This window comes from Drosophila mauritiana, chromosome 2L (genome assembly GCF_004382145.1).
Source record: "Drosophila mauritiana strain mau12 chromosome 2L, ASM438214v1, whole genome shotgun sequence".
Taxonomy (NCBI): domain Eukaryota; kingdom Metazoa; phylum Arthropoda; class Insecta; order Diptera; family Drosophilidae; genus Drosophila; species Drosophila mauritiana.
This window is the reverse complement of record NC_046667.1, coordinates 12,227,579-12,254,067: the sequence shown is the minus strand read 5'-3', so window position 1 is coordinate 12,254,067 and position 26,489 is coordinate 12,227,579. Positions and strand designations below refer to the sequence as shown.

The 26,489-nt window shown below is 37.7% G+C and overlaps 1 protein-coding gene across 3 annotated transcripts in view; it reads left to right on the top strand.

Annotated features, from left to right (window-relative positions):
* The window catches only part of LOC117142934 (protein bunched, class 1/class 3/D/E isoforms), a 90,160-nt gene that overhangs the window by 17,241 nt on the left and 46,430 nt on the right, over positions 1-26,489 (top strand). For 2 of the 3 annotated variants that reach the window (XM_033307258.1, XM_033307250.1), the window contains exon 5: positions 12,010-12,702. The exons of the other annotated variant lie outside the window; for it this stretch is intronic. In XM_033307258.1, the coding sequence (XP_033163149.1) occupies positions 12,010-12,702 (693 nt within the window). The remainder of the gene's footprint in view (positions 1-12,009; positions 12,703-26,489) is intronic. 3 annotated transcript variants of the gene reach the window in all.

The following is a 26,489-nucleotide window of genomic DNA, read 5'->3' as shown; positions in this document are numbered from 1 at the left end:
GCCACGAGCTGTTTTTCTCAGATAAAATTCATAGGGTTGTAAGGAGGAGGGGGGAGGGGGGCATCTGGTGAGTGCAACATTGTTGCCTCCTTTGAAGTGGCTGTTTAACCCACTGATGGCCCAGAAGGCTAAAAGCGCATAATGGAAAGATTTATCTTAAGACTTGTTATGACTTTTAAAGACAGTTTCCTAGCTAACGAAGTTTTTCTATAGAAAAAGTTGTTGACTGTCAGTATTTTGTATCCAATATATATTTGGAGAATTAATACTTTTTAAGAAAATGAAAGTAAAATCCATTAGACAAACCTCCAAATGAGCTAAAACGGACAGTGTGCACTTATAAACAAAATAACCTAAATAAATAAATCTAAACATTCATTAGAAATGCTCAAGTACTTGCTCATCTATTTATTTCCACGTGTACCAAAAATAAAACCCGAATCGAGTTCCATTACCATGCGAAACTGAAAATTGCCGATTTGTTGCCAGGCAGGAATGCTAACGAGGTGTGTGTGTGTGGTGTTCTCTCTAATCACTATCAAACAGATTTGAAAAGAACAAGAAACCTGACGACTCACAACCTGCCCCACTGTGCTTGCGGTGCGAACTGCGAACTGAAATGCTGAACAGGTGTTTCCATGTGACGAGAGCTGAACTTTCATCGCTCGAAATGAAATGCCGGCAGAGGGAATGCCTCAGATTACGAAGGCCCCCAGGGTTTTTTTTTTTATATTTATTCGTTTTTGCTTTCTTTGCCATTTGTGTTTTGCCGCAGCACAAGTGACACTTCCCCCCACTTGTTTTAGGTAGGCATTTTTGCTGAAAATTGAAACCTGGAAAGAGCGTGAAACGCCTTTTATTGATTTATGGGCGCCGTTTGCGAGCGCTCGAATCGCCTGATTGATTGATTGATGATTGGCTTTGACTTTGGATATTGACTCCCTGCATATTTGCAAGTCAAATTTAGAGAAAGAAATTGCGAATTAAAAGAGTGCACAGTGGTAAAAAGACGACTCACCCCTGTGCAGTTAAAAAGAGACCGAAAATACAGAACGATATAATTGATAGACGTCAGTTGGCTGTTGTGATCTCACATTGGGATGGGTTTGGTATGGGTGATGGGAAATCCGAGGGGCAAAAGTGTGGGACCCAGAGCACATGATTTAAATACTAAAGTCTAGAATAACAAAGAACCAAGTAAAACGAAAAGGAAAACAGCCGACAATATCAGGCATATTTATTTGCTCATAAATTTCTACGGTCCGCGAAAGATAGCATCCCAGCACCACAGCGAGAACGAGAGATACAATGTCCCCATCTCGTTCGAATCGCCATCTCCCTCGCTCCCGCATTCGCCGTCCTTTTCGCCTGCCAAGTGCCAAGTTTCTGGTGCGATTCTTCTCACAGTGGGTCAATAATCGCAATCAATTGAATGAGTTTATGTGCTGTGAATGCAAATTGCCATTTCTTATAACAAAATTCTTACAAATTGAATATATGGCAATATTTCGGGGAATTTATTTAATCGATAATATGTAGGAGGCTTAAAAAGACAGATTTACCTCTTGTATAAGAGATTTATCTTTAGATTTCGCTTGTAATTTTTAAATAAATTCACAAATCTGCCAAAAATCACCACCAAATGGCATTTTTTCAATTTAGTTACTTATTTAATGTTCAAATGGCAAGCTCTTCAAATCTCTACGATAACTTAAAGTACCACATAAAAGTTATTGCTTGTGCGCAGTGTTTGAAAGGAGATACTAAACTTGTTAGTGTGTATACCAACACCTAAACTTTCAAATACTTCATCTCTTAAAACTTTTCTAACTTAAATCTGCATCTGCAACTGGCATTGCAAATCGAATTGCACTTGGGATGGATTGAAAAAAGTTTGAATTCTCGCCCCATGAAAACTTAATTAAATGACTTCAGAAACTTCGATTCAAATGCTGGATGGACATGTACATTAATTAACATTCCCCCTTCATTTCATCATGTTCTGACATCGTAAGAATGTCGAAAGTTGTCTGAATTCGTTTTCAGTCTTTTTTTGCATGTCAAACTCAATTTGATATTTTGCCAAAACAAAGGGCTGAATGAAACCCCTGCTCTAAACAATTTTGTGGACAGGAGTTGGGATGTAAACAAAAAGCAACAAAATCGAACTAACAAACGAGCCAAATTGATGGGGAGATTGAGGTGATTGCTGGGAGGACTGGGGACATTTGGTCCTTTTTATAGAGCTACTAAACTTTTAAAAGTCTTAAGAATATAATACTCTGCAAATTAAAAGGTTTGTAGTGGAAATCAAAAACTATTTGGTCGTTCTAAAATGACAAAAGTCTAATTTTATTTCCCCAATGTATTATGATACCACATTGTTTATTTGATTAGCTTCAAATCAGAATATTTAGATAATTATATTGCAAATAAGATTAAATTACTTTTGTGAACTGTTCTACTTTCTCTTACTGTATTTCAGTAGTACGTAAATCAAGTTGCAACAACCCCACCTGTGCCATTATTTTCACGGGCTTTATTGTCTGATAAAAGTGACCACAAATAGGCGAAAAGAAGAACACAATTCATTTGGAAAATAGGGAAATGACTGCTTAGTTGAATGTTGACTGAGAAAGGAGAGGGGGGGGCGGAAGTTGGGCTGGCTGGGGGGATCAGCAGTTACCACCGCGGCGAAGAACGACCTTGACAGCGAAAAATAACAGTCGGCACACGGTTGGCGAAAAAGCGAAATTATTACTATCGTGTGTGGGTAAACAGACGAACAAACAAACAAACAGCAAATCGCAGAAAGTTGATTATGGATTTGCATTTTGGGGGAAGGCTCGAAACTGAACTGAAACGCAATTTCCACTTGCTGCCGCAGCTGGAAAGTTACTCGAACCGAAAATCAATAAAAAAGCGCCGGGAAAATGTCAAACGGTGTGCTGGGTGAAAAGCTGAGCTGCACGTGAAAGTTGCCAGACACGAGAGGTGTAAAAAGGTGTTTACATCTTTTTTTTAGTAGTTGCACCTTTCCCACAATTAGCATCGTTCGCACAAATTGCGGGGGCGTGAGTTCAGGCAGTACTCATCGGAAAAGGTCGTTAAAACGCTCAGTGCAAATTAGCGGATGGCTTTTCCACATTCCCAACTATTTTTTTCTTTTTTGCCGCCTAAGGGCGACATTTGCGCTAAAAAGGGAAAAACTTTTCCTTTTTAAGTAGAACATAAGGGAACATCTTAAGTAGGCTCACTTTTCTTAATATATAATCAATATTTTTACATCCTAAACGGTTTTATATTGATAATACTCTTTTTATAGTTTTTATACAGCTTTTAACGCTTTGATATCGATAAATCCACAACTTCTAATAGAATCATATTAGCCCACAAATATTTGTATACTAAAGTGAATAAACCTTTTGGTTTGTTGCCCCCTTAATGTTATTGACGTGTTCTGATTGTGACGCAGTTTTTGGTTGACCCGAAATCCACAAGTGGGCGAGAGTGGCAGGGAAAACTTAATGAGCATGTCGGCGAATGGAAAACCTAGGAAACCTACCACCTATTTTCCTAAATAGAAGGTGATGAACGATGAACCGGAGCTCAAAGCGGTTTCAAAACAAAAATGTGCGTGACACAATGCATTTCTCTTATCAGGCATTTGTTTTGACCCAATACGGATTTCAGTGGGTGGGGGTTTCCTACCAACTCCCACTATTTTCGCACCTAATTTGCCAGTCAGGCGGAGGTCGTTGAACTGGGAAAGTGGGGAATAATATATGTTTTTATTTTATTTTCCATCACTGACGCACACTATTCGTTCGCCATATTGGAATTCAATTCATTTCCGTTCCACTAAGCACAAGTTGCATTTACAATCGCGTTCTTTCACTTCCATTCATATTTTTTAATCAACTTCTTTGTCTGCCTTTCGTTCATTAAGAGATTAGTGCTCCACACTAAATTCAACTTTCTATCGAAGAATAAAATAGCTTAAGATAATACAACTAAATCTTTTAGATATAAATACGGAATGACTTGCCCAACACTATTATCAGATTTTGATATTCAAACTTGTTTTCCCTTCACATTCTGTTTCTTATCTTCTATAAATTTGCATAATTGTGTGCATTTGTACCAATTAAATATAACATTGTGTTATGTATTGTGCAAACTGATTTCTGAGACTTTAAACTTGATTTAAATTGGCTTAGATCGATTTTCTATACTAATAAATGTCTCATTTTGTATCTTGTCTGTTTAAGTTTTCTGCAGCTGACTAAGAATTTCTCTAGACTGATTTTTCCGCCCACGCAAATTTCGCGGAATTTCCCATGAAAATGTCTGTATTTTTAAAAATTATCAATTTGTTATATCTTTAAATGAATCTACAGCTTTTTTGTTGACATCAGGACCTTTAAAATATTCAAACGTTTTCCACACTTTACTGATTTTGCTGAAAGCAATAAAAATGAAAAGAAACTCTGTTGTTGTTTTATGAATTTCGTCTTCGTTTTATTTTTTGTTAGTAATTTTTACTCTTCATGTTCGTATAGTTTTAGAGCCGGTTTTTTTCTTTGTCTGGCTGATTTTTCATTTTCAGTTATGTATTTTGCCGGCTTTTATTTTTGTTTATAGTTTCCGTTGCTTGATGCTTTATTGTTTTGTTTGTTGTTGTCTGTTTCGCAGAGTGCAGAGTCTCTTTGTTTATTAGTCATCATTCGCATACACTCGACACCATACACTCCGATTTCCACTTACAGAAACTCCATAAATGTTGTGGCATTTTGTACCTCTCTTTCTGGCGCCCCTTTGTTTGCCAATTTTTATATCTTATTTTTTTTCTGAGTCGTTTTACAGCAGCTGTGTGGAGTCAGCAGTCAACAGCTGTTTTTACCGGTTTCTTCTTCACATGACAACGCCCACACCCACACACGCAAAACCTCTCACACACACGCAAACCCACACACACACACACACACACACACACACACACACACACACACACACACACACACACACACACACACACACCCACCTAAAATGACTAATACAAGCGCCAATTGACAGAGGAAGTTACTTGAAGTTCCGTGGGCAGATTGGATATTTTCCAGATTTGTATAAAGGAGTTTGGGGTAACTGAAAGGTTGTACATCATAACTAAAATCTATAAGATAAATCACTAAAAAACGTTGCAAAGAAATTGTGTATGGATTTTAGAGTACTAGATACTACTTGAATTTCGATGAGATAGTCTGTTTTAAAAGGAGTGAATGAAATATAAGGATTTTACTATGGCTTTTCTTTATAGAACAAATACGATCAAATTTAGCATCAGTTTTACAGATCACACTTTAAATACCCATAATCATAAAACAGGCATAGTATCGTCACAAATCTTTCAATTAACTTGCATTTTAATTTTTGTATCTTATAGCTTTACATAGGTATATTAAGATAGTTCTGTAAATCAAACTAAGAAGAGACATAATTTATTTATTAGCTGTATTTGTTGTATAAACTTTATTACACTTTCCACTCAGTCAGTCTCGTGTGAATCACTTTTTCTGCCGTCTGCGCTGCACTGTTGGCCAAAGAGGCAATTAATAAATTGCTAATTAAATTGCAACCAAACACTTGGCAAATTGAATGGATATGTGTCTATATGTCTGGGGATATGGCTGGGCGATTCAAGTGAGCAGTAGACGCCTTGCCGCTCCATTAATTTCGCATTAATTTTCTTCACGCGCGAAAATGCGAAATTAATTTAATTACTTTGCCTAATTATTGTGTGTCAGTGAGACACAACACACACACACACACAGGCAGAGGGGCGTAGAATTGAAAAAGACACATGCAGTTGTCATGGACACGAGAAACAAATGAAAGACAACAAACTGAGATAAATATAAATTAAATAAATATAATTGTTTGCACGAACGAACGGCGATGACGCCAAATAATAGAGGGAAATGCAAATTTAATGAACATTTTTTGCAATGTTTTTCGGCTTGTTTATTTTCCTAGCCCGTTGATGGGGCATATTTATTCGCAGTAATTAGTATAATAATCTAAAGAATTATTAAATAATAGTCTGAAAATTCAAATATGATTAAGATACTTATGAAATAAAACTGAAGACACCATGAAATGAACTGAATGAAAGTAAATAGTTGTAAACCTATATATTCATTAAATATTAAAGGGTAATTCTCTGGTCTAATTCTTCGTCTTTTCCCATGAGTTCTGCACCACTTATTTGTACTTTCTATTTGCATTTACATCGCCTTGTGATCGCTCAATTTGTCATTGCCAAATTTAATTTCCGCACAGGGTGCATTCATTAGCATGCGAACAATTTCAAAGATACATTTATTTGCGATGGGGAAGCATAAATCAATTGGAAATACGTTTTCTTAGTCGTATTTTCCCCAGAGCAAATCCATTAGAAAATGCAATTTCCAATAAGGTAAATGGAGGTCATCAAACGATCTATTGATTGCATTTTGACGATATTGGTGATTTATTTGTGCGCCTATTTGTGGATCGATCGAATGAGCTACACCATTTGCAAACTGCATTTTTACAACTGTGTAAATATTTTATGACAATGCTTCCTGGTTGTCTGTTGTGTTTATGGCATTTCTGAGTGAAAGGTGATTGGTTTTGGAGCTGGAGTAATTCGTTTTTATATTTTTAGGACGGTCAGGGTCTAAAAGTTAAGGCTAAAGTATTTTTTAATTAAAAGAGCGTGTTAAAATGCAAGGTATATACTTTACTTGACACATCGTCCTTTTGGATCTTAAAAATTAATTTATTTGTATAGTATGAATATTTGATAACATTTTTTTAAGTCAAATATTTTAATGACATTTATTGATGTTGAAAGATATTCATGATATGATATGAATCAGCAATGAAAAAATCAAATAATCAGTAATATAAATATAATTTTTTTCTTGTTAATAAGTTTTTTTTTGTTTCCCGGAAATACAGCAAAACGAAACAAAAAGTATATGTACACTTTTATCAATTGGGGAAATTAAAAATCTGCCCGCTTGCAGCACGCTCGTGTGTTTCTCCCCGCTTTCTTTCTTTCTCTTCGCTGTCTTTCGTGTGTGCCTCTTTCGTTATCAAGTATCAAGACAAGTCGGTGATAAGAGACAACCGGCGGGCAGGCCATCGATTATGCTTGTCTTACGCGAATTCCCCAGTCATTTGGACGGACATATGGACACAAATACAGCGAACTTGGTAGTCGGGGGGCTTTCAAGTTAAAACCACATATGCAATACAAGCACAAAATAGTGAAAAAATAGAAAATAATAGATTTTGTCGTACGTCGGTTGGCGCCAAGGCGCTTAAGCAAATTGTCATGTGTGCATATATAGTATACAGAGTATACAGAATACGTATACGCGATATTGATGGGAGGGGGCGTGTGCGGGGGGGGCTGTTCTCAGTCGGCAATTCTCTTTTTGTTTTGGCAAATCTTCTATCCTTCTTTCTATTTATACCCTTTCGCAGGGTATTTGAGCGCTTGCTGAGCAATTAGGGAAAAATAAGAATTATGATTTAACAAAATTTAATTTAGAGTGTTAGCACCTGATCATTTTTGATTAAAAAAAAAATGTGTTAAAACAGATATTTGTTCTCTAAGCTATTTCGTGTTTGGTTTTTGCTTTGATTGACAGCAGCAACAAATTGCGAAAAGCAAACAACAAATCGTGTGGAAGACAGAGAGCGAAAAAAAAAATAAAACAAATTAAACATTTTCTCAAAACATTTAAAAATAGTGCGCAAATTGCTATTTTTATTATAGACTAAACGAAAAAAGAGCATGCAAAACAAAAACAAAACAAATGCGACAAAGTCTCGAAGTCAATCAATTCTGCGCGAGAAAGAGAGAGCAGGAGAAGCTTATCACTCGAGTTCTTCGCTCCATCTCTCTCTCTCCCGCTGCTCTCTTACATCGTTTGTCTGTTACACACGTGAATTATTTTGTTTTCCTCTCTCCCTCTCTCTCTCTCTCTGGCTATCTGCGTCTTCTAATTGCATTCTATCGTCGTCTGTTTTGTTTTGTTATTGCTTTTTGGTTTCTCTACCGCCTTCTCATGCTCTCTCTCTCTGTCTACTTCCTTTAGTGCTCTCTTCGATTTTGTTATTGATCATTTTTGTGCATTGCACATTATCGCCTTGTTTGTATTTGTTGCCATTTTTCTTAGCAAAAAAATACAAAAAAAAATGCGACAAACGTAAACACATTTTTTATTGCGTTTCGGGTTTTTACCCATTTAAATTTTAAATTTTAAAATTTCTGTTCAATTAACTTTGTTAATATGCAATACAATTGATTTTACTTACTTATTTATTTACTTACGTCTAATTAATTTTAAAGTGTGACATTATTTTGTCTCAACTTTTATTTTCTTTCTTTAATATGTAAATCATTTAAAGTTCATTTTATAGCAAAACTCAAAATGTTGTATTTTATTTTATATATTCATTTATTACCAATTAGTTTTTCAGCTGTAAAATCTAATTTTTACTTGTATGAAATATTATTCTACATTGTATTGTAAACATACATTCACTGATTTTCGGAGCACTGCTTATATGAATGCGGACTCTCCTATTTTTACAGTTTCAGAGTTACTGTACCTAACTATGAATTCAAGCAGTGTATTTCTTAGTCTCAATTCAAAACTGTCGAAACTGTTAAACAGCATTACTGTTTACAGTACTACTGCTTTGTTTTCAATAATCTTAAAACTGTACCACAGCTAACAACATTACTGTTAAACAGTCTTGTCTGTTAGCAATGCGGTACGACGAAGCAGTTTACATAGCCCTCTATCGGAATATTGTCAATGTACACAGTAAGCAGTATACGTCTCGAACCAACAACAGAACTTTATAAATCAAGCAGTTTACTGAAATATTTGAATAAGGGGCGCCAAAAAATGTAATTCCATAACTTTGGTTTAGATAAAATAGTTTTATAATTGTTGCTTACGACTTTGAGACATATTTACTTAAAATTTTCTTCTTTTATTTTCAGGTAAGCAAGTGAAAATCATAAAAATCGAAATGTTTATGCCCCAATATCATTTTTGTGTATGTGAGTACTACGTTTACCTTAATTCCCTGCCAACCCATCAAATAAACATTCATTACTTTTTGCTGTTTTGTCTTTCCATTTAACGCATTTAAATAATTTAATCATGCACAAAGAAAACTAACTTGTAAATAAATGTAGCTTAGTGAAGCAGTCGAGTTCAGCGTGCTTAAAATCTTTACCATTTTAAAAAGTTATAAAAACAATTTCCTTTAAATATCTATTTTAATGAAAATTCCATTATTTAAAATCCATTTTAATATTATAATTTGTAAATTGTAAATATTAAAGGCAACATTTCCTAACTGCCTCTATTTACTTAAAAAAATAAAAGGCGAATCTATAAATGTTTTTATTGTCCCTTTAAATATTTTTGTAAATGTCATACAAAAAATCAAAAGAATTCCAAACTGAAAGCCTTGGGGATATGTTGTTTTAGTTTCTGGTGTCCCCCGTTTTTCTTCCCTAATTTTCAATCCGCTTTCAAACTTGCGCAATACTTTCTGCTGTCCTTCCAAGCTAATTGTGCTGTCCAATCAAACTGCCGAATTGCGAATGAAAACCGCAAGCATTGGAAATCGAATTACGTAAATAGTAACGAATGAAAGACAATTCGCAAATAAATTTCGGCTTGGCGGGTAAAAGTGGTCAAAAGCTGAAAAAAGCAGCAGCGGCGAGCGCGATGAAAACTCGCAGATAAACTGCGAAAACAAAACGGTGAAGCGATTAATGCAACCCCCTTCCCCCTCACATTTTCCGTTGAAAATTTTCTTCGCGCTGACTGCAAATTTCTTTTCAGCGATTTTTTTTGTCTTATCTGAAATCGCAGTTTTCGAGGCTCCCGTTTTGGAATTTTCCGACTCGCTCTCCGCAGTTTTCTTTGAGCTTAGCTCCATTCACCTAATTTTCTTGAACAACAAATGCTTGTTTTTCACAATTTTGTTGAATACTTTTATTTCCTTGTTGGCTTTGGGGCGACATACTGAACAACAACAAAGCGGGAAAACACAATGGCAAATGAAAATGGCAGTGGGGGGAAAATGCTGCATGTAATGTGCATTTAATTTGTTGCTGCAACAACAATGCAGCCGCAATTTTCCATAGTTTTCAATGGGGTCGTTTTCTTTTTGGTTTGGCGAGTGTTTTGCCCATTTTGCGTTGCTCATTTTATGCTAATTTCGCTACATTTGCCATTATGCAAGCTGCAAGTGGCGAAAGAAAGGATGATGACAATCCAGATGCCAGGATGACACTGGGATTTTCAAGAGGATGACTCAAGAAGACGGGGGAAAGTATTTCAAATTGGGGGGAGTAAACACGAAACAAAATAAGCACTTTATATCCGCGAAAAAGGTTGGCCCAAATGAGTAGTAAACTTATTTTAATAAGTATACTTTTCCGGTTCAAGTTCTAAAAGTTCTGCTAATTTACTCATTTCGAAATTAAATATTGCTGTGCATAGTGTAACATTTTTGTCATGTGCGGCCCATTAAAAAGTTTCGTGAACTTAAAATTAACAATTAAAATCGTAACAGGAAGAAAACAAAAATAAATGGCTGCAGGAGCAAAAGTTTTACTGCAGTCAAAAAAACCACAAGATAGCCACAAAACCGAAAGGAAAAGCAACAACAAGCATGTGGAGCCCATTTCATTCCACTGAGAATTATCCACTATCCAAAAAAAAAAAAGGAAAGCTGTAAAAAAAAAAGAAGGAAAATGTGCCTGGACTGCAGCTAAAAAGTTGTGGTTGCCGCCATTTTTCTTCAATGCTTAGCTACTTATTTTGCGAGGAAAAGGCCTTTAGATTGTGAAAAGTTTTTCTTCGGAAAACCTCCTCTCTCCACGCCCTGTTGCATTTAATTTATGCGCTTAGCTGTGGAAAGAAAATCAGCTTGACTTTGTAGAACGGAAATATGTTTTTCATCCTCAAAGGAAAAGCGAGTTGTCGTCACTCTGTCACAGATCAAACATTTTCCAAAGGAAATGTTCGTTTTTAGCCTATTTGCGGAGATTAATTTGCCACAACGTAATTGACAAATATCTGCACCTTCCACGCGATTTTGCTTTTTGTCAGTTTTATTTGGGATGCATAAATTGCATGTGGCATGCCACATTCATCATCTGCTGCTGCAGCAAAAGATTCCATGTTGCATCCTCTCGCAGTTGTGTGTTGTTTATGCCGAGAATTGGAGCGCATCGACAAGTTGCCACAAATGTTGCATCATAATGTTGCCCTGTTGCTGTTGTGCCGGCAAATGAAGTGGAAATTGAGGCTGCTCTTGTTAACTGCAGTTCCATTTTTTTGTTGGAGAATATTTTGAATGGAGTGAGAGTAGCCACACTAACAAAGCAACAGCTATTAAAATTTTTAAGAACAATTATGCAATGTAACCACATTCATATCATATACAGTTCAAATAATTGTCATGTTGTTAAAACACACACAAATCAAACTTTATTGGCAGCTACAGCCTTTGCAAGGCACAAAAAAAGCGCACACTCAAAATCATTTAATTTTATACCAGCAAATAAACAATTAGCTTTTCAATCAGGCTTTGTCAATCCACAAGATTCGTTCACCTGATTGTCTGGCATCGATCACAGTTCACTTTCGAATCGCAAACTTAGATCACTTCATTGCAGCAACATCGAATCGACTCCTGTTGCCTGGCACCGAATCCCTTCCTATATCCCTGCCCAATAAGAACTTTCATTATAATTTCAATTGGCGTAGCAAAAGAAATTCAAATTATGCGACATCTATATATTTATATCTAAAGCTACTTTCCAATCTATCTTATACCTCTAAACTCTTTATTTTTATTTGAACTGCGTGCGACCTTTTGCTTTGCCAAACATCCAAAATCCAAATTGAAAAAATCCAGCTTTATAACCGCTTCGAATCCCGGCGGAAATCGAAAGAGGGCCTTTAGTAATCCGCACATAGGAGGGCCCAATGATCCGTCGTTTATGCACCGACTGAATCCCCAGCTCTACTACTACAACAAATCGCAGTCGGGTAGAAGTTCCTTTTGCGTGGACGAATCCCTGTGGCCCACGAACAATCCGAATGGAGCGGTCAGCGATACGAACTTGTACATGGGTTCCACCACGGATGAGGACTATGAGGAGGCCATAGATCAGTTCTCGCCAACGATATACACGCGGTCGGCAAGTCGTGCGATTCCCATACCAAGTAGTGCCGGCAGCAGTCCACAGCATCAGGTGCATCACTCGCAGCCGAGGATTGCGATCGGAATTAACCAAATGGCAGGAGGTCCAGCGAGCACGGGTGCATTCAGTGCCAGTCCCTCGATTTATGCCTATCCGCACTCGCCATTCTATGCCAGTTCGCCGGAAACGTCGTTTGCCAGTGCCGCAATGCCAGGACATCCGGCGGCCAGTTCGCGCATATCCTTCAGCTATGATCCTGCCTTCCAGCGCTTGCAAGTGCCCAACGCATCCGGCGATCGCAGACCCCGATCTCCGCTGGAATGTGCCACCGTTTTTGCCGCCGTCGCGGCGGCTGCAACTTGCGGTGGTGCAGCTGGTGGTGCAGCGGATACCGTTATCAGCAGGTCGGTGTGGGTCGATCAGTCCATCATTTCTGGTTGCGGGATCTAATTGCCATGTCCTACTACTTGTCGCTTGATTTTGTACCCCCCCTGTTCGTGTCCTTCGCTCTGAATGCTTGATGTTCCTAATCGCTTGGCCTGTGGTGTTGCACGCTGAATATTGTACTGTATTTGGATTTCGTTCAGTTTCTGGGTGGTTTCTTGTTTAAACGAATGCCAGTGGTGATATTTTGTTGAATAACAATCAACACTGACTGTTCACATAATAACTGAAAAGATATCATACAAAAATATAACACAGTTTAATTTAAAATGATTTAATCACAAAAGAACTAAGTTATTTACCAACTTAGTTAACACATGCTAACACTTCAGTCTAACACTTATGGTAAAAACATTTCCCCTACTAAAATATAATAAAATACCATCCATACCATTGCCTTTGATGTTTAATTCCTTTTATGTCAAATATCATTAATTAATTTGTTTTGTTAATGTATTTCTATAAATTCGGCATGAATCAACCATCGTGGTGCGTTAAAGCATGTTTTTTTATTCCAAAAATCAAAATCCAAATTTTGTCTAATTTCGCACGCAATGCTAAAACATTTTAATTTAATTTAATTTAGTTTTTATGGGAAAACCCTTCAATAATTTCTGTCAGGAATTTGCCAATTAGCTTTTTACCTTTAGCTTTCAATCATGTTGCGTCACTCCGCTGTTGATTGATGATTCATGTGGCAATCAGAAAATGCATCCCTTTCGTGGCCCAACGCAATTTATAAGCCAGACGCGCGAGCCCTTAAGGCTTCTTCGCTTTATTTCGCCCTTTGCTTAATTATAAAAAAGGCAAACTGACGGCAGAAAGGGAATTTCCTGCGTTTTTCAATCAACATTCAGCGCATTTAAAAGTTGTGCGAATTTGTTCTTGGTGTTCGGTTTCTGGTTTGGTTTTGGCATGGAAATGATGTCATACCTAAACTTGGCTGCCTCTTGTAATATTTGCCTCGTGTTTCGTGCATTCATTTCCCGATGATGATAATGATGATGATACGTTAGCATTTGCCAGCTCATAAGCAATAAAAAAGCAATTCCTTTGAGGTGGTGGCTTGGCCGCAACGCAATTCCTCGCCAGCGAACTGCGCAAAAAGTGAAAAGGGTCTCCCGATAGTTACCCCATCCACCCCAAAAAAAAACATGGGGTCACCACAAAGGCGAGGCTTTGTTGCGGAATGGCGCACTAAATTAGGTATCCATGGGACTCTGAAGTTCGTATGTTTACACATCATGATGCGAAAACATTCCATAAATGACAAAAATGCTCAGAATTTTTTATTTAAAAAAATCGAAGGCCCTACGCAATTGTAGTAGTATTATAATTGTGAGCTTCCGTTTTAAATGGAGATGATCACGCCGCCAGATTTGAAAACTATTTGAAAGTTTTGCGCTGTGATTGCTTTCAGTGACTCACATCTGACTCACTTGTAAATTGTTCATAGATAGCGATTAATATTAATGTGTGCTATATAAGGAGCGAGTACATTGGCGGTGATTAAGCAGGAAACTTTCACACTTCAATCTTTTTGAATGAAATCGGGTATTTCCCACGCAAAAATAAATTTCAATCGTATATGTTCTAAGTTATCTTTTCCGGTTATAAACTTGCCAAAATGTGCTAAAATATAGATGGTACACATAATTTATACTTTTTTTAAGAACTTACTCTTAGGAACTGGGAATTAATAAAACTTTTATCTATAATAAACTATGAAATAGTACAGATTTATAAATATCAAAGTTAATAGTAGAATAAAAGTATACATGGAATGGTAAATCATTGAAACCCCTTTAACAGCAGTACAGTTGCCTCAAAAGGTTTTAAATATCTCGTTCTTTCTGCCGAAATGCAGTTTGAATGCACTCAAAAGTCGCCGAAAATGATATTCAGAAAGGAATACAAAAAACCATCGACTTGAGTCCAAAAACTTTTATCAAGGAGAGAACCACAAAGTCTCAAGTTCAAGGTCAGTAATCCCAAATGGAACCGGGTGTTCTCATCATCGTTTGGTTTCGTCAGTACATTTTTGGTGAGGATGCCCATGGAGGAGTGTACATATGTAAGCTGCTGGCGACTCCCCAGACCAATTAGAATTTCATTTAGGCATCATCTTGAGTTCGTCCATACTTTGGGTTTATCTCACTCAAGAGAGGCGAATGAAATGTGGTGTTTGTTGGTGCCACTCTCCTTATCGAGGGGCTATGCTCCCCGCATTCCCCTGCCCCATAAATAAAAGTGAGCTCGATTTTGTGTGTGGCTGCGGCTGAATGGTTTGCTTCGGATGATGTCAGCATTTATTTTTGGCACAAATGCTTGCAGCCAGCCGAGCAAAACACAATGGCCAAAAAAAAGAGCAGACAACAAAAGCAAAACAAAACGCAAAACCCCAAAAAACAAAAAAAAAATATGAGAAAAAACGAAGCAGAAGGCAAACCAAAAAAGCCGCAAAACATGCCAAAAATAATATTCAAAAAGAAAAAGTAAAAATGACGAGCCGCACATAAACAATTATCTTATGGAAATGCTTTAAGGAGTCGGGCTGATGAAGTGTAGGCCAGCGGCAGAGAGTCTTTTATGGCCAAGAGTAATGTATGTTGGCCCAGAAGAGGTGGAAACGATTCTTCTTGTTTACTTTGCTGTCTGGCTTGAAGATTTCTCTCATATTCTTCTGGTCGATGGCTTTGTTTGGCTTTCGGGCCTGTCTAAGAGGCATTCTTTTTACCCTTTCTTCGGCTGCCACCAAAGATCATTTGTCGTCGCCCACTTGTATCTGCAAGATATGCCGATTTATATACATATATTGGTTTTTTTCCACAAGTATATCTTGTCATGTCATTTCACATTATTGCCTACCCGATGAGTCGTGGTTATTTATTTGTTTTACTTTGTATACATTCATATTTATTTATTTAATTTATTTATGTTTTGTGGGTTGCTGTCTGGGACTTGCCCATCTATATTTAGGCCTATTTACAAGTGTTTATTCATTGAACTAAATATATTTTAATGGCAAAGATGTTATGTAACATTTTTGTTATTACTCTTGGTGGTAAGTCGAAAATATATACTGGCCTACCTTGCCATCAATCATTTTTTGTGAAACGTCATCTTATTAAGTGCCGAAACTTTGCACTTTTTGTTATATTGTTTAAAAGACAAAGATAATATATTTTTTATTTCAACACTCGCTTGGAAAGTCTAAAATCATCCTATAAATATTTAAATCATTGCGGGTATTTGGCAAGAGCTGTGATTAAAAGCACATCAATCACTAGTTGTGTTACAAAACGTATACAATTAATGCGAATTTTGGCTTCTGAATTATGTAAAAAGGTCAAGCCGGCGAGGGGAATTCAGAAAATATAAATTTACGTTATATTTAACTAAAACAAAGTCCGAATAGCCCCATATATGAACTATATTTTGTGCCGGCATTATTGGTCTTTGGACTTTCATGAACTGCAATAACCGTAAATCTAGTCCATAAGGAAGTGGTTGTGGAACTTTAACTGCCTAAGCCGAACTCCTCCACTGTCCATACTAATCGATGTGATTACATTAGCATTAGCCGAGGGACATGGAAAACGGGAATGGACACCGACATCGCTGAAATGTGCAGGCTGAAAATGGGGACTTGGAAGACTAACGAGCTACAACAATGGCCAGCGCTGTCGACGCCATCATGTCTGCCACATTCGCTCGTTCACTGGAAATCGTTAATTTTCCACCCTTTCTCCCCCAGCCCGCCCACATTCGAGGCGTGGGCCACGAGCCAGAGACAAACCGGCAGATATAGATACACTTTTCCATACATTATTTTTCATTGCAATGCGCGGCAAATTGCATTTAAATGGCTGCCACTTTAAATGTCTATTGAATGGAGGGGGAAAGGTTCATTTCAGAGATGGGAAGTTGGGGCGCAAAAGGGTTGTTTATTAGAAAAATGTCCTAGGAAGAGACACAATGCGACCACAAATGACAATTGCACAATTAGAAATTTTTAATAAACAACAAAGTGCGTGGGAAGTGCCAGGAAATCCGATTAGTGTGATATTAAAAATGCAATTAATATTTTGCATGGAAAGGCAATAATGTATCTTAAATTATTTAAAGGGTGGCCATATTTTATTGCAGCTTTTAGTTTCCAAAGAAAAACCCAATTGGCTAGTCGAATATCTTTTAATTGCTGTTTTCTTTGAGATTTTCCGAGTCGATTAACGCTTTCCGTTAATTAATTGCCATTGGCTTTGTTTTCCACGGAATTATTTGCGATGAGAAACTGTTTCATAAATGAAAATGAACAATTAAATGGGTATGGCCGCATCTTGATAGATTCCGTTTGAACTTTAGAACTCATTGATAATTCGCAGCCAGCTGCCACTTTGTATTCTCGCGTAGCGTGAGCAGAATAATTTCAGGGTTGTCAGGTGTCGTAAGTCCAGGTGGGCGTTAGAACCTGCAGCTCATGTTGATGTGAAACGTCATGGATGCACTGCATCGATGTGTTGAGTGACTTTCGGTAGTAGATGGAAAAATCCTCCTTTAATCGGTTATATTAACTGAACACAATTGTTTTGTTACAAGAATTGCGTGTTTTAAGATACGACAGAATTGGCATCATTGTTTTGCTCAGTTGGGATAATGGGCATCACTGGTTTTGATTTGGATTCAATAGTGACTTTTATAATAACTAAAATACAGCAGTAAACATTCTAACATTAATTAATTACACCGACCAACTCAAGCAAACTTTTGCAATCAGTCAAAATAACGAATCCCTCTATTTGACTTCCACTTGATTCCAGACATTTTGGCCAGACCCCCGTTGTCCATGATAAACTGAAGTTTTAATTATTTTTCCTAGAATCAGCGTGGCCACGTGGCAAATGTTAAACAGAAGCCGCCGAATGCTAAACACAAACACAGACGCATGGAAAAGCAATTCTGCTCGCCATTTACCCGCGTCTATTTGGCCAAGCTAATGAGTCGATAATGGTCGAAGGGTTAACCGGGGGGAGGAATGTTGGTGGGACAGTTTAGCCACAAAATAAAGCAAAATATATACATATACAGCTGGTGTTGGCATATGGTGCGCTTCATTAGTTTGCCAGAGGGAAAAAAACAAAGGCAACCTGAGATGGAAAGTCTGTGGGGGGGGGAGGAAAACAACATTTTTAGAATGCTTAAGTTCGTTATGGTTTCGGGTTACAGAAACTCACAGCAGGGAAAGACGTCAAGAGATGGCTAATAACGTGGCAGACACTCTGGCGGCACAAACAAACCGAGGCAGTGAAAAATGAGGCAGAAAACAAACTGTTGACTAAGCCAAAACACATAGCCACAAGTTTTCACTCAATGGTCATTTTCAATTTTGCATAATGCTAAGAAATTCTTATGAAACCTCAAGCCACGCAATGTTATGCTTGCGAAATGTGGAAATTAATGGAATGGCTCGGCTTGAAATATGGTATATCAATTTTATTATGCAAACATGCAGAGCTCGAGCAAAGCAAGTGAAATTGTCGAGAGAATTGAAGTGCAATTGTGCATACACTTTCTTTTTCGGAAATCCTACACACTTTCGAGTTAAGCTTTGAGTTTATAGTTTGTAATAATTCACCATCATATTACAATTACTTTATTGTATTTATTAAGTCGTAAAAGCTTAATGCTCCACCGTTTGGCTGCAATTTCCCGGTAGGCTTCGTTCCGCCCGCCGAGGAAAATTGCAAGGCAACCGAAGGAGGTCATGTCTCGCCCTGCAGTCATCATCGGCACAATCACAAGCTCCATGACAAGCCCAAAATGCCTCAAGTCAAGCCACTGCCATAGAGAAGAAAAAAAAAAAATAAGCACCAAAAGAAAAGTGTTGCCGCCCAGCTCGAATAATTGCATAGGCAAGTGCGCCCAGTCTATTCCAAAATTAAAGTGCAACAATCCAACCGACGGCTACAAAACCTCAAACTTCAAAGCAACTTCAACCGCAACAAAGAAAAACATGAGTATGGAAAACGAGCTGAAATTATGATTAGTTGTAATTTGATTTTAGCCAGCCTTTTGCCTTGCGGTTGAGTTTTCCTCGCTGCCATTTTGCATTTAATTATGTGCGAAATTTGTGATTTTATGGCCAGCGATAAAAACAACTTCGCCTGAGTCCAAACAAAAGCATGAAGCGGAGGTATCGAATGACTATTGAGACTGTTGTGTACCCTGTACACAAGAAATAATAAGCTTCACTTCACTACCTAAAGTCTTTATAGAAACAAACAAACGTGTGCTTTCGTTTTAAAAATACGAATGTCCGTGGTAATTTTGCATATGCTCAATATGCCACAGGTATCCATGAGGCTATAGGGTATCGAGGAAACTTATATCTTAGAACGTGCCGCACTTTGGGATTTGAATCGTTCGCTCAACGCATTCGATATTATTCGTTGCTCTTACTTTTTGTTGTTGCCGGGGGAATTAGAGCAATGAACTGTGGCCAACGCTGACTTGTCTCAGCCGGAACTATGAGTTCATAGTGCCCATTGCGAGAAATGCAAAATACGAGAAGGCGAAATTCAAAAGGCCCAGAGACCACACACTCGCATGCAGACAAACCGATTTTAGCACGAAATCGTACGGGTAAACATTCAAAATTTATAGTAACAACAATGGGCAACGCCAACTGCAGTCCTGCTGACCCACAAAAAGGGTCTTGTTCCGGAGGTGATTGCACTACACAACTCTACCACCACTCCACTACTAGTACTAGTACTAGTACTAGCTATGTAACGCCCACCTGGTCCACACCCCACGGAACATTACAGAAATTGCCTTCGAAGGCGGACGAGAACGGCACGCGATGGTGTCTCAAATGTCTTTGTGGGCCTCTTTTCCACGAATTGTTGCATTTTAATGAAAATGCAAATGCATTTGCTTTGTTTTTTGCCAAACAGTCGTGCATAAGTAAATATACAGCCCAAAAGTCAGTCACTGTTGGCCAATGTGGAATTAGACCACGTTGACTTTAGACAGTCATCAATGGGTCAATATTTGCTATTATTTGTTCAGTCAATAGAAGACAGTTCATAATATTTGGCCATTTGCAAGCGAGGAAGATTGGAATGCAAAGAAAAAAGCTTAAGTAAATTAAACTCAGACGCTAGCAAGGGATTTTTGTATAGCCAAAAAAAAAAACCTAAGGTTCTCAGATCACACATATTTCGGTCAATATTTGACTTGTTACTCTGCTCATTCCCTCCATTGTTCTTATTTTGCTAATGAGGTTCATTGACACTGCCAAACACGCAGACAAAACCACAAAAGAGAAAACGACCTTGTTTACTTACAAGCAACAGCAAAATATACAATTTAAAAAATATACAATGTATATAGAGCTATTTTCAATTTGATTTGACTGTATAATTAATGGCACTACAAAACACTATTATTTATACAACACTGTTTAAGTTTATCGATATGGATATACTAACACTGACTACACGTGTAATTGCCTTTACACTTATTGGGCTTATGTGACAAACTTTCACTTTTTAACGCTTACTTGTTGAGTGATTTTATATTCGAGGAAATTGCGTGACCTCATCTACAGCTAAAAATATACATATCTAGCCAAAGAAATAGATTTTTTTGTTTCAACGAGAATAAATGAGTGAATATTTGGGAAGGCATATTAATTGTCATTTGTGAATGAAATAGTTGAAGTCATGTCCCAATTTAACTCTTATCAAATCCAGATACGTAACAAGTAGCAGATAACCAGGCTTGTTATATATGACAGTTGGTCGATTTCGAAAGACATTCGTTTATAGCGCACAATAAAAGTGATAGACTGAAATACTGATATGATGTTGGGCAATACGCATATGGGTAACTCATATTTGTGCAGTACTCTTTGTTTCATACATATATTAATATATTGTATATTCAAGGCATATAGTTGTAAGCTTTAACCCTCATATTCGTAGCCCTACATATTTCCTAAATCGTTAGCTAACAACAACTCGGATTAGAGGCCTGCCAGTTGAGCGAAACCCAGTTGATTTAATCGCTCAGAAAACGGGTTTTCGTTCCTAAATTAATAACAGTTAACAATGGAATTGTGCAGCCAGCCAGTTAGACCATGCCCAGCTCGTAAAAGACCTTTGACTCGCTTATTTCTTTGTAGTTTATTTGCCAAGCTTAAAGGCTAACTTAAGCTAAATACACATTAGGTACGAATTCTTACATAATAAGATCTTTAATTTAAATCACATTGCACTTGCTCGTGCGGTCAACAAAGAAACGATGGGGTAATAAAAACAATCAAAGCACATTTTTATAGGAATATTTGGGTGGCGCAAGAGGAATCTTCTGTTAATTTCCGATGATTATTTGGGCACACTGCCAGCGGATGTGTTGCAATTTGTGTGCCCATTCTTGTTCGTTTTTTCCTCTCAGCTTGTGTTTACATTTTTCAACCAGATACTAGAGTACAGTCATGGCGATGAACATGAGCAGTACGAGTATGAGCCAAGGGCAGATGAACATCAGGCAGGCGACTTCAAACATTTTGCTCTCCTCTTCACCACCGATCTGCTGCCAACTGTTGCTATTGTTTGCGATATGCAGGACTTTTTCACTCGGCGAGCTCTTTGTTTGTTTTTCGCCAGGCACTTTTCGGTGGACAAATCGAAAAACGTGGAAACACACACACAACAGGTACGACGTTCGCCGTCACACTGAGCCAGTCGAACCTTTTTCCTCGTGTTTGTCGACGATGTTGCTGATGGGTAGCGATGTGTTGTTGTTGTTGCTGCTGCTGCTGCTGCTGTCGTTCGGTTTCTTGTCGCTTCGGCTCTTTGTTTGCTTGTGCCGGTTTTGGGTCTCTCTCACACTTCTCTCTGCATCGCACTCTCTCGCTCTCTCTCTGTGTCGCGATTATCTCTGCCGCTTTTTGTTTTCGATCGGTTTAAGCTTTTGTTTTGCATGGGCTTACCTTTCGAGTTCGCGCCGAGTTTGAAAAGCTTCTGACAATTGCACTTCAATTTCATTGACCCCGCACATCAGCGATTCGACTTGCCCTCTTCTCGCTTCTCGTAGTTTTCTATTTGGTTTTCCTGCGCGTCGTTCTTATCACTTTCCTGTGGGTTATCATGAATAACCTCGATTTTCTCAGGTGAGCTTGACGTTTAACCACGTGTTTACAGCGTAAGTTGTATTACAAAGTTGCAGATCTGACTTTAACCGTTAATAATAAAGAAAAAGGCTGGAAATGGAATGGAATCTTTTTTTCTTAACTTCTTTAAAAGTTTGTTGAATATTAACATTTTACGTGCCAAAGTTTTATAGTCAAAGTGACTACTGACTTGCACACCTTTGTGTCCCCTGCTTTACTAGCCCACATAAATCTTAATTATACTATAGTATACTATCAGTAATATGACAAGCTTTTTGGCTCTGTTGCCGAATAAGACGCATAATATGAGCGTGGAGCTGATCGTGACCATCGAGGTGGCGACCTTTTACAGAACTGGTCTCGTAGCTGCACCCATTGCCATGTGGAAAATTACGGGCAACCAGTTTTGTTTACTTTTTGCTCCTTAAGCCCCAGACAGCGTCGATGATTGCTTTATAAAGTACCTTTCAATATGTGCTTACCGCCAATGAGGCAATAAAAAAAAAGTGGACAAAGTGAGGCATTCAAGCCCCGTCATCTAATCAGTTTTTCCCTTCCAACACCTCCGTCTCAGCTTATCTTATCAAATGTTTACTTCTCAAAAACGGTCTTCAATGAGTTGTGTTAAAAATATTAATGAACTGCACTGCATGATATTAACTTAATTATATAATTACAATATAATAAATTAATTATTATAATAAAAATAACTTAATTTTTATTTAGCATAAGTTTATATTGAATTTCAATTAATATATTTTCTCTTTTATTTTCAGGTATGTATGAGATGTGCTTATATAGCGTATCAAATTTGTAAGTAATACTACTTGCATACCTATATTATTTTTAAATATTACTAGTTGATTTATGGCGGCCTGTAGTATAGTAAGTGAAGTCTTTTCGCTGGGGGTTGATAGCAATATTCCGTTAAGTATGCTACACAAAATATAATACCACTTTAAATTGTTTTGGCTTAATAATTCTCAGTAGTGCCATTACAATGTTTTTTACGTTATTTCTTGTTCCAATAAATTTAAAGGCAGATAAATTATCGTATAATTTGGTAAACCTACCTCTTTATATTATATACGTATACGTAATTTTTTAACTACATCAAGCAAAGGAAAATTTTCAGAAAACATTCTATGTGCATAACGTTAGTACTTTGAGGTGGGCACATGGCAAATATTGCTTAGACCATTGTGTTAATGCCCCAAATGACACATCGTATGCCATTACGTATACGCCTAGTAGACCAAGTATTTTCAGAAATTAATTCTTGCAGCATTTTTTCAACGCTCTCATACAAATGTTCTGCATTGTGCTATTAAATAAATACCCTTACATTTGATCGAACTCCCCTTTTATGACAAAAATCAGTCTAAGTTTGCCACTTTCTTTGTTTCTCGTCCCCTTTTCCGTGTTAACTTTTCGGATTTGCAGGACGACCCGCACGCACCAAAGTTCTATTGTTTTGTTAGGACTCTGAGCTGTTCGTTGTGAACATATATTCGCATAGCTGATTTTATGCTTTGTTTACTCAAGTATGTGGGTCATGCTCCACTTGCAATCAGGACAGCGAGAATGGAATGGGATGGGACAGGCCCACCCACTCACATATAACCAATTAATGTTGGATGTCCTTAGAGTAGTGCCCAGTAACAAAAATAACGAGCTATTCAGTTCGGAAACAAAGGAAATTCCATCAAATTCCAGCACTGACGTTGATTTACCTTGTCATTGAAATTCATTCGCTGGCATTTCATTCCTTCATGCGATGTTACACAGGTTTTTGTGGCATTTCTCTGGCATTGCCTTTCCGGGAAGCCTTGAGGAAGGACCTTTCAAATGGTTTCGCCTCGTTGATAATTTATAAATTGGTGTAATTATTTTGGCCAGCGGAGAACTTACAAAAATGGGAACAGCTGAGAGGCACTTTTCTCTGGCTTTCTCTCCTTCTCTGGTTTTTGGTCTATTGTGCAGTGTTCATTTCTGCACAGACACATGCAATCGCTTCCCATCTCCCTTCCACTCGTTACACATGATAACGATGAATTTATGTTTTTTCATGTTATATTTATATATGTATGTATATGTGGTTGGGCTAGCACGTTTTCCTGGCCGATTTGCGCAGGCGTAGGAAAATTGAGAGCCCCCAAAACAGGAGCAGGTGTTATTTATGCTTTACTCAAATCCATATATATTCTATATTTATGTATACATCAACAGAGAGAGAGAGGGCAGTAGAGAGAGTGAGAGATAGATGGAAAGAAGGGCCACTGCAACACTGAGCTAATAAGACAGCAAAGATATTCGATTTGCAAGGGAATTTTTGCTGAGGAAAAGCCAGATACAAATTTTCCTCTTGGCGAGAGCGCGAAATTCACTTTCTTTGCGAAAATCTATCTCTCACGTGGCTCTCGCTCTCCCACTTTCTGGCGAAAATGAACTCGCGCGTGCTCTCTTTCCGCCTGGCTCTCTCTCATCTGCATGTTTGGGCGATGAACGCGCCACAAAAAGCTAGCAACAAAAAAAAATCCTACCCTCAGTCAGTCAATCTACACTTTGGCTTCTTGCTAAACCAAACACAAAAACAAGCTGGCAAAATATAATATTTTCTGGCACTACAAATTAAAACATTAAAAATCGCTTTAATTAAGTTTATCTAAAGTATTTGCGATACATAGTTCGGGGACCTTTCTGCTGTGCAGAAAAAGAGCCATTTTTTGTGTGTGTGTGGCTTGTTTTTGTGGCAAACGCGGAAGTTTTCGCTGCTGTCGTCAGTCAGTCGTATTCGGACATCATCGCCGAGCGTTTGTGTGCGTTGAGTGTGCTGGCTGTGCGTGTATGTGTGCGTGCAACCAAATAAAGTTTGCAACAATTGAAAAGTTGTAACAAATCTAGCAACAGAAATAAAATAAAATTCAAACGGCATCAAAGTGTTTCGCTTGATTATATAAAATCAGCGAATAAAACGAATGCAGATTTGCATCTGGGCAATCAAAAAGTGAAAGAAAAGCGAGCTACCAAAAAATCTTTCATTCAAAACGCCTCGGTTGATTTCAATGTGTGCGTGTGTGTTGGCCCCTCTCTCTCGCTCTTACATTTCGCTCTCGCTCGCTCTTACTGCATAGATAATTTCTAGAATTTCGCGCCCATTTGTTATTTCCCTTGTTTGGTTTTTTTTCAACGCGATAAAAAAAAATTATTATATTCTACAAGCAGTGATCAGCAAAAATTTCATTCATGGAAAACAAAAACAATTTAGAAATCGCTTTTAATAACGGAAATATTTTTATTAAAAGGTAATGTCACCCAATTCTAAATTGTAATTATTTGTGTTCGTATTGTTGGTTAATTCGTTTCGGTTTATGATTTCATTGTGTTGACCAGTACAAAATAAATGGCAAATTATCCAATCAAAATATTCCTCACATCTGATCAACATCAAACGAACATCAAACATTAAAGAGCATTTCAACTAATTGTTAAGAATTTTTATGGGTATTCACTGTAGGATTTAACTGCAGAGACTTGGATATATTTTATTTTAAATTAAAAAAAATAGTAATAAAAAAATATAACTGGCAAACGTATAAAGTAATTATCTTTGGGGTTTCTACGCTTGCATTGCCAACTATACAAGAGTTTATCTATGACATACTTGTGTTAGCCCAAATATTGGGATAATACCAAAGTCCACATACGCCCAAAAATAGGTCCTTGTGGAGAAACCAACCCCAAAGTGTTCTTAGTACGCCCCCTATTTTCCACTAGTTCAGTACACTTGAAATCAATACAAGGAAAGACAGGCCATTGAGAAGGCAAACATTTAATCGCCTTGACTGGCACTTTGCCTTCAATGTCACGGTGTCCTTAATGGGCCAATGGAAAGTGTCCTTCTCCCCAAAGCCGCATGGCCATTAATCAGAAATCAATAAATGGTGGAAACCGAACGGCTAATTCCGCTAGAAGTTAAGCGCAAGAAGTTTAATTGTGCAAACATGATTGAGGGTATTTCCACGAAAGACAACGAGACCATTGATTTTTCTCTATCTTATGCGATTTTCCCCATTTTCTTGCGTTTTCCTTAACGAATCATTGTTGTTCTTTTGCCCACCACAAAGCATTTGAGGTTGTCAGCTTAGTTGTGTTTGCTGTAGCGTTTCCCACGCATTGGCATGGCTAAAAACCATAGAAAGGGCACCCATCCCCTTTTGATTACGCAACTCTTACTTGAAAGCTGATTTTCATTCATTTCCTTGGCGCTATTCGGTGAAATACCCTTGGGTTTTGGCTTAGTTTGGTTATCGTTCTGCCAGCCACAATGGCGTCACGTCAACGCTGCGAATACGCAATATTTTGACTGGTGACCTCAGCAAATGGGTGGTGGAGGCTACACACCAAAGTAAAAAAAAAAAAACGATAATACACACCCCGAAAAATTATCAACTTCGATTTGCGAGAGCGATCTTTTTCGCTTGAATGCAACTTTGCCTATAATTTGCCCATTTTGGTCGTTTGAACAAAAACAATTTAATTTTAGATCTTTGCGTGCTGATAATTTGA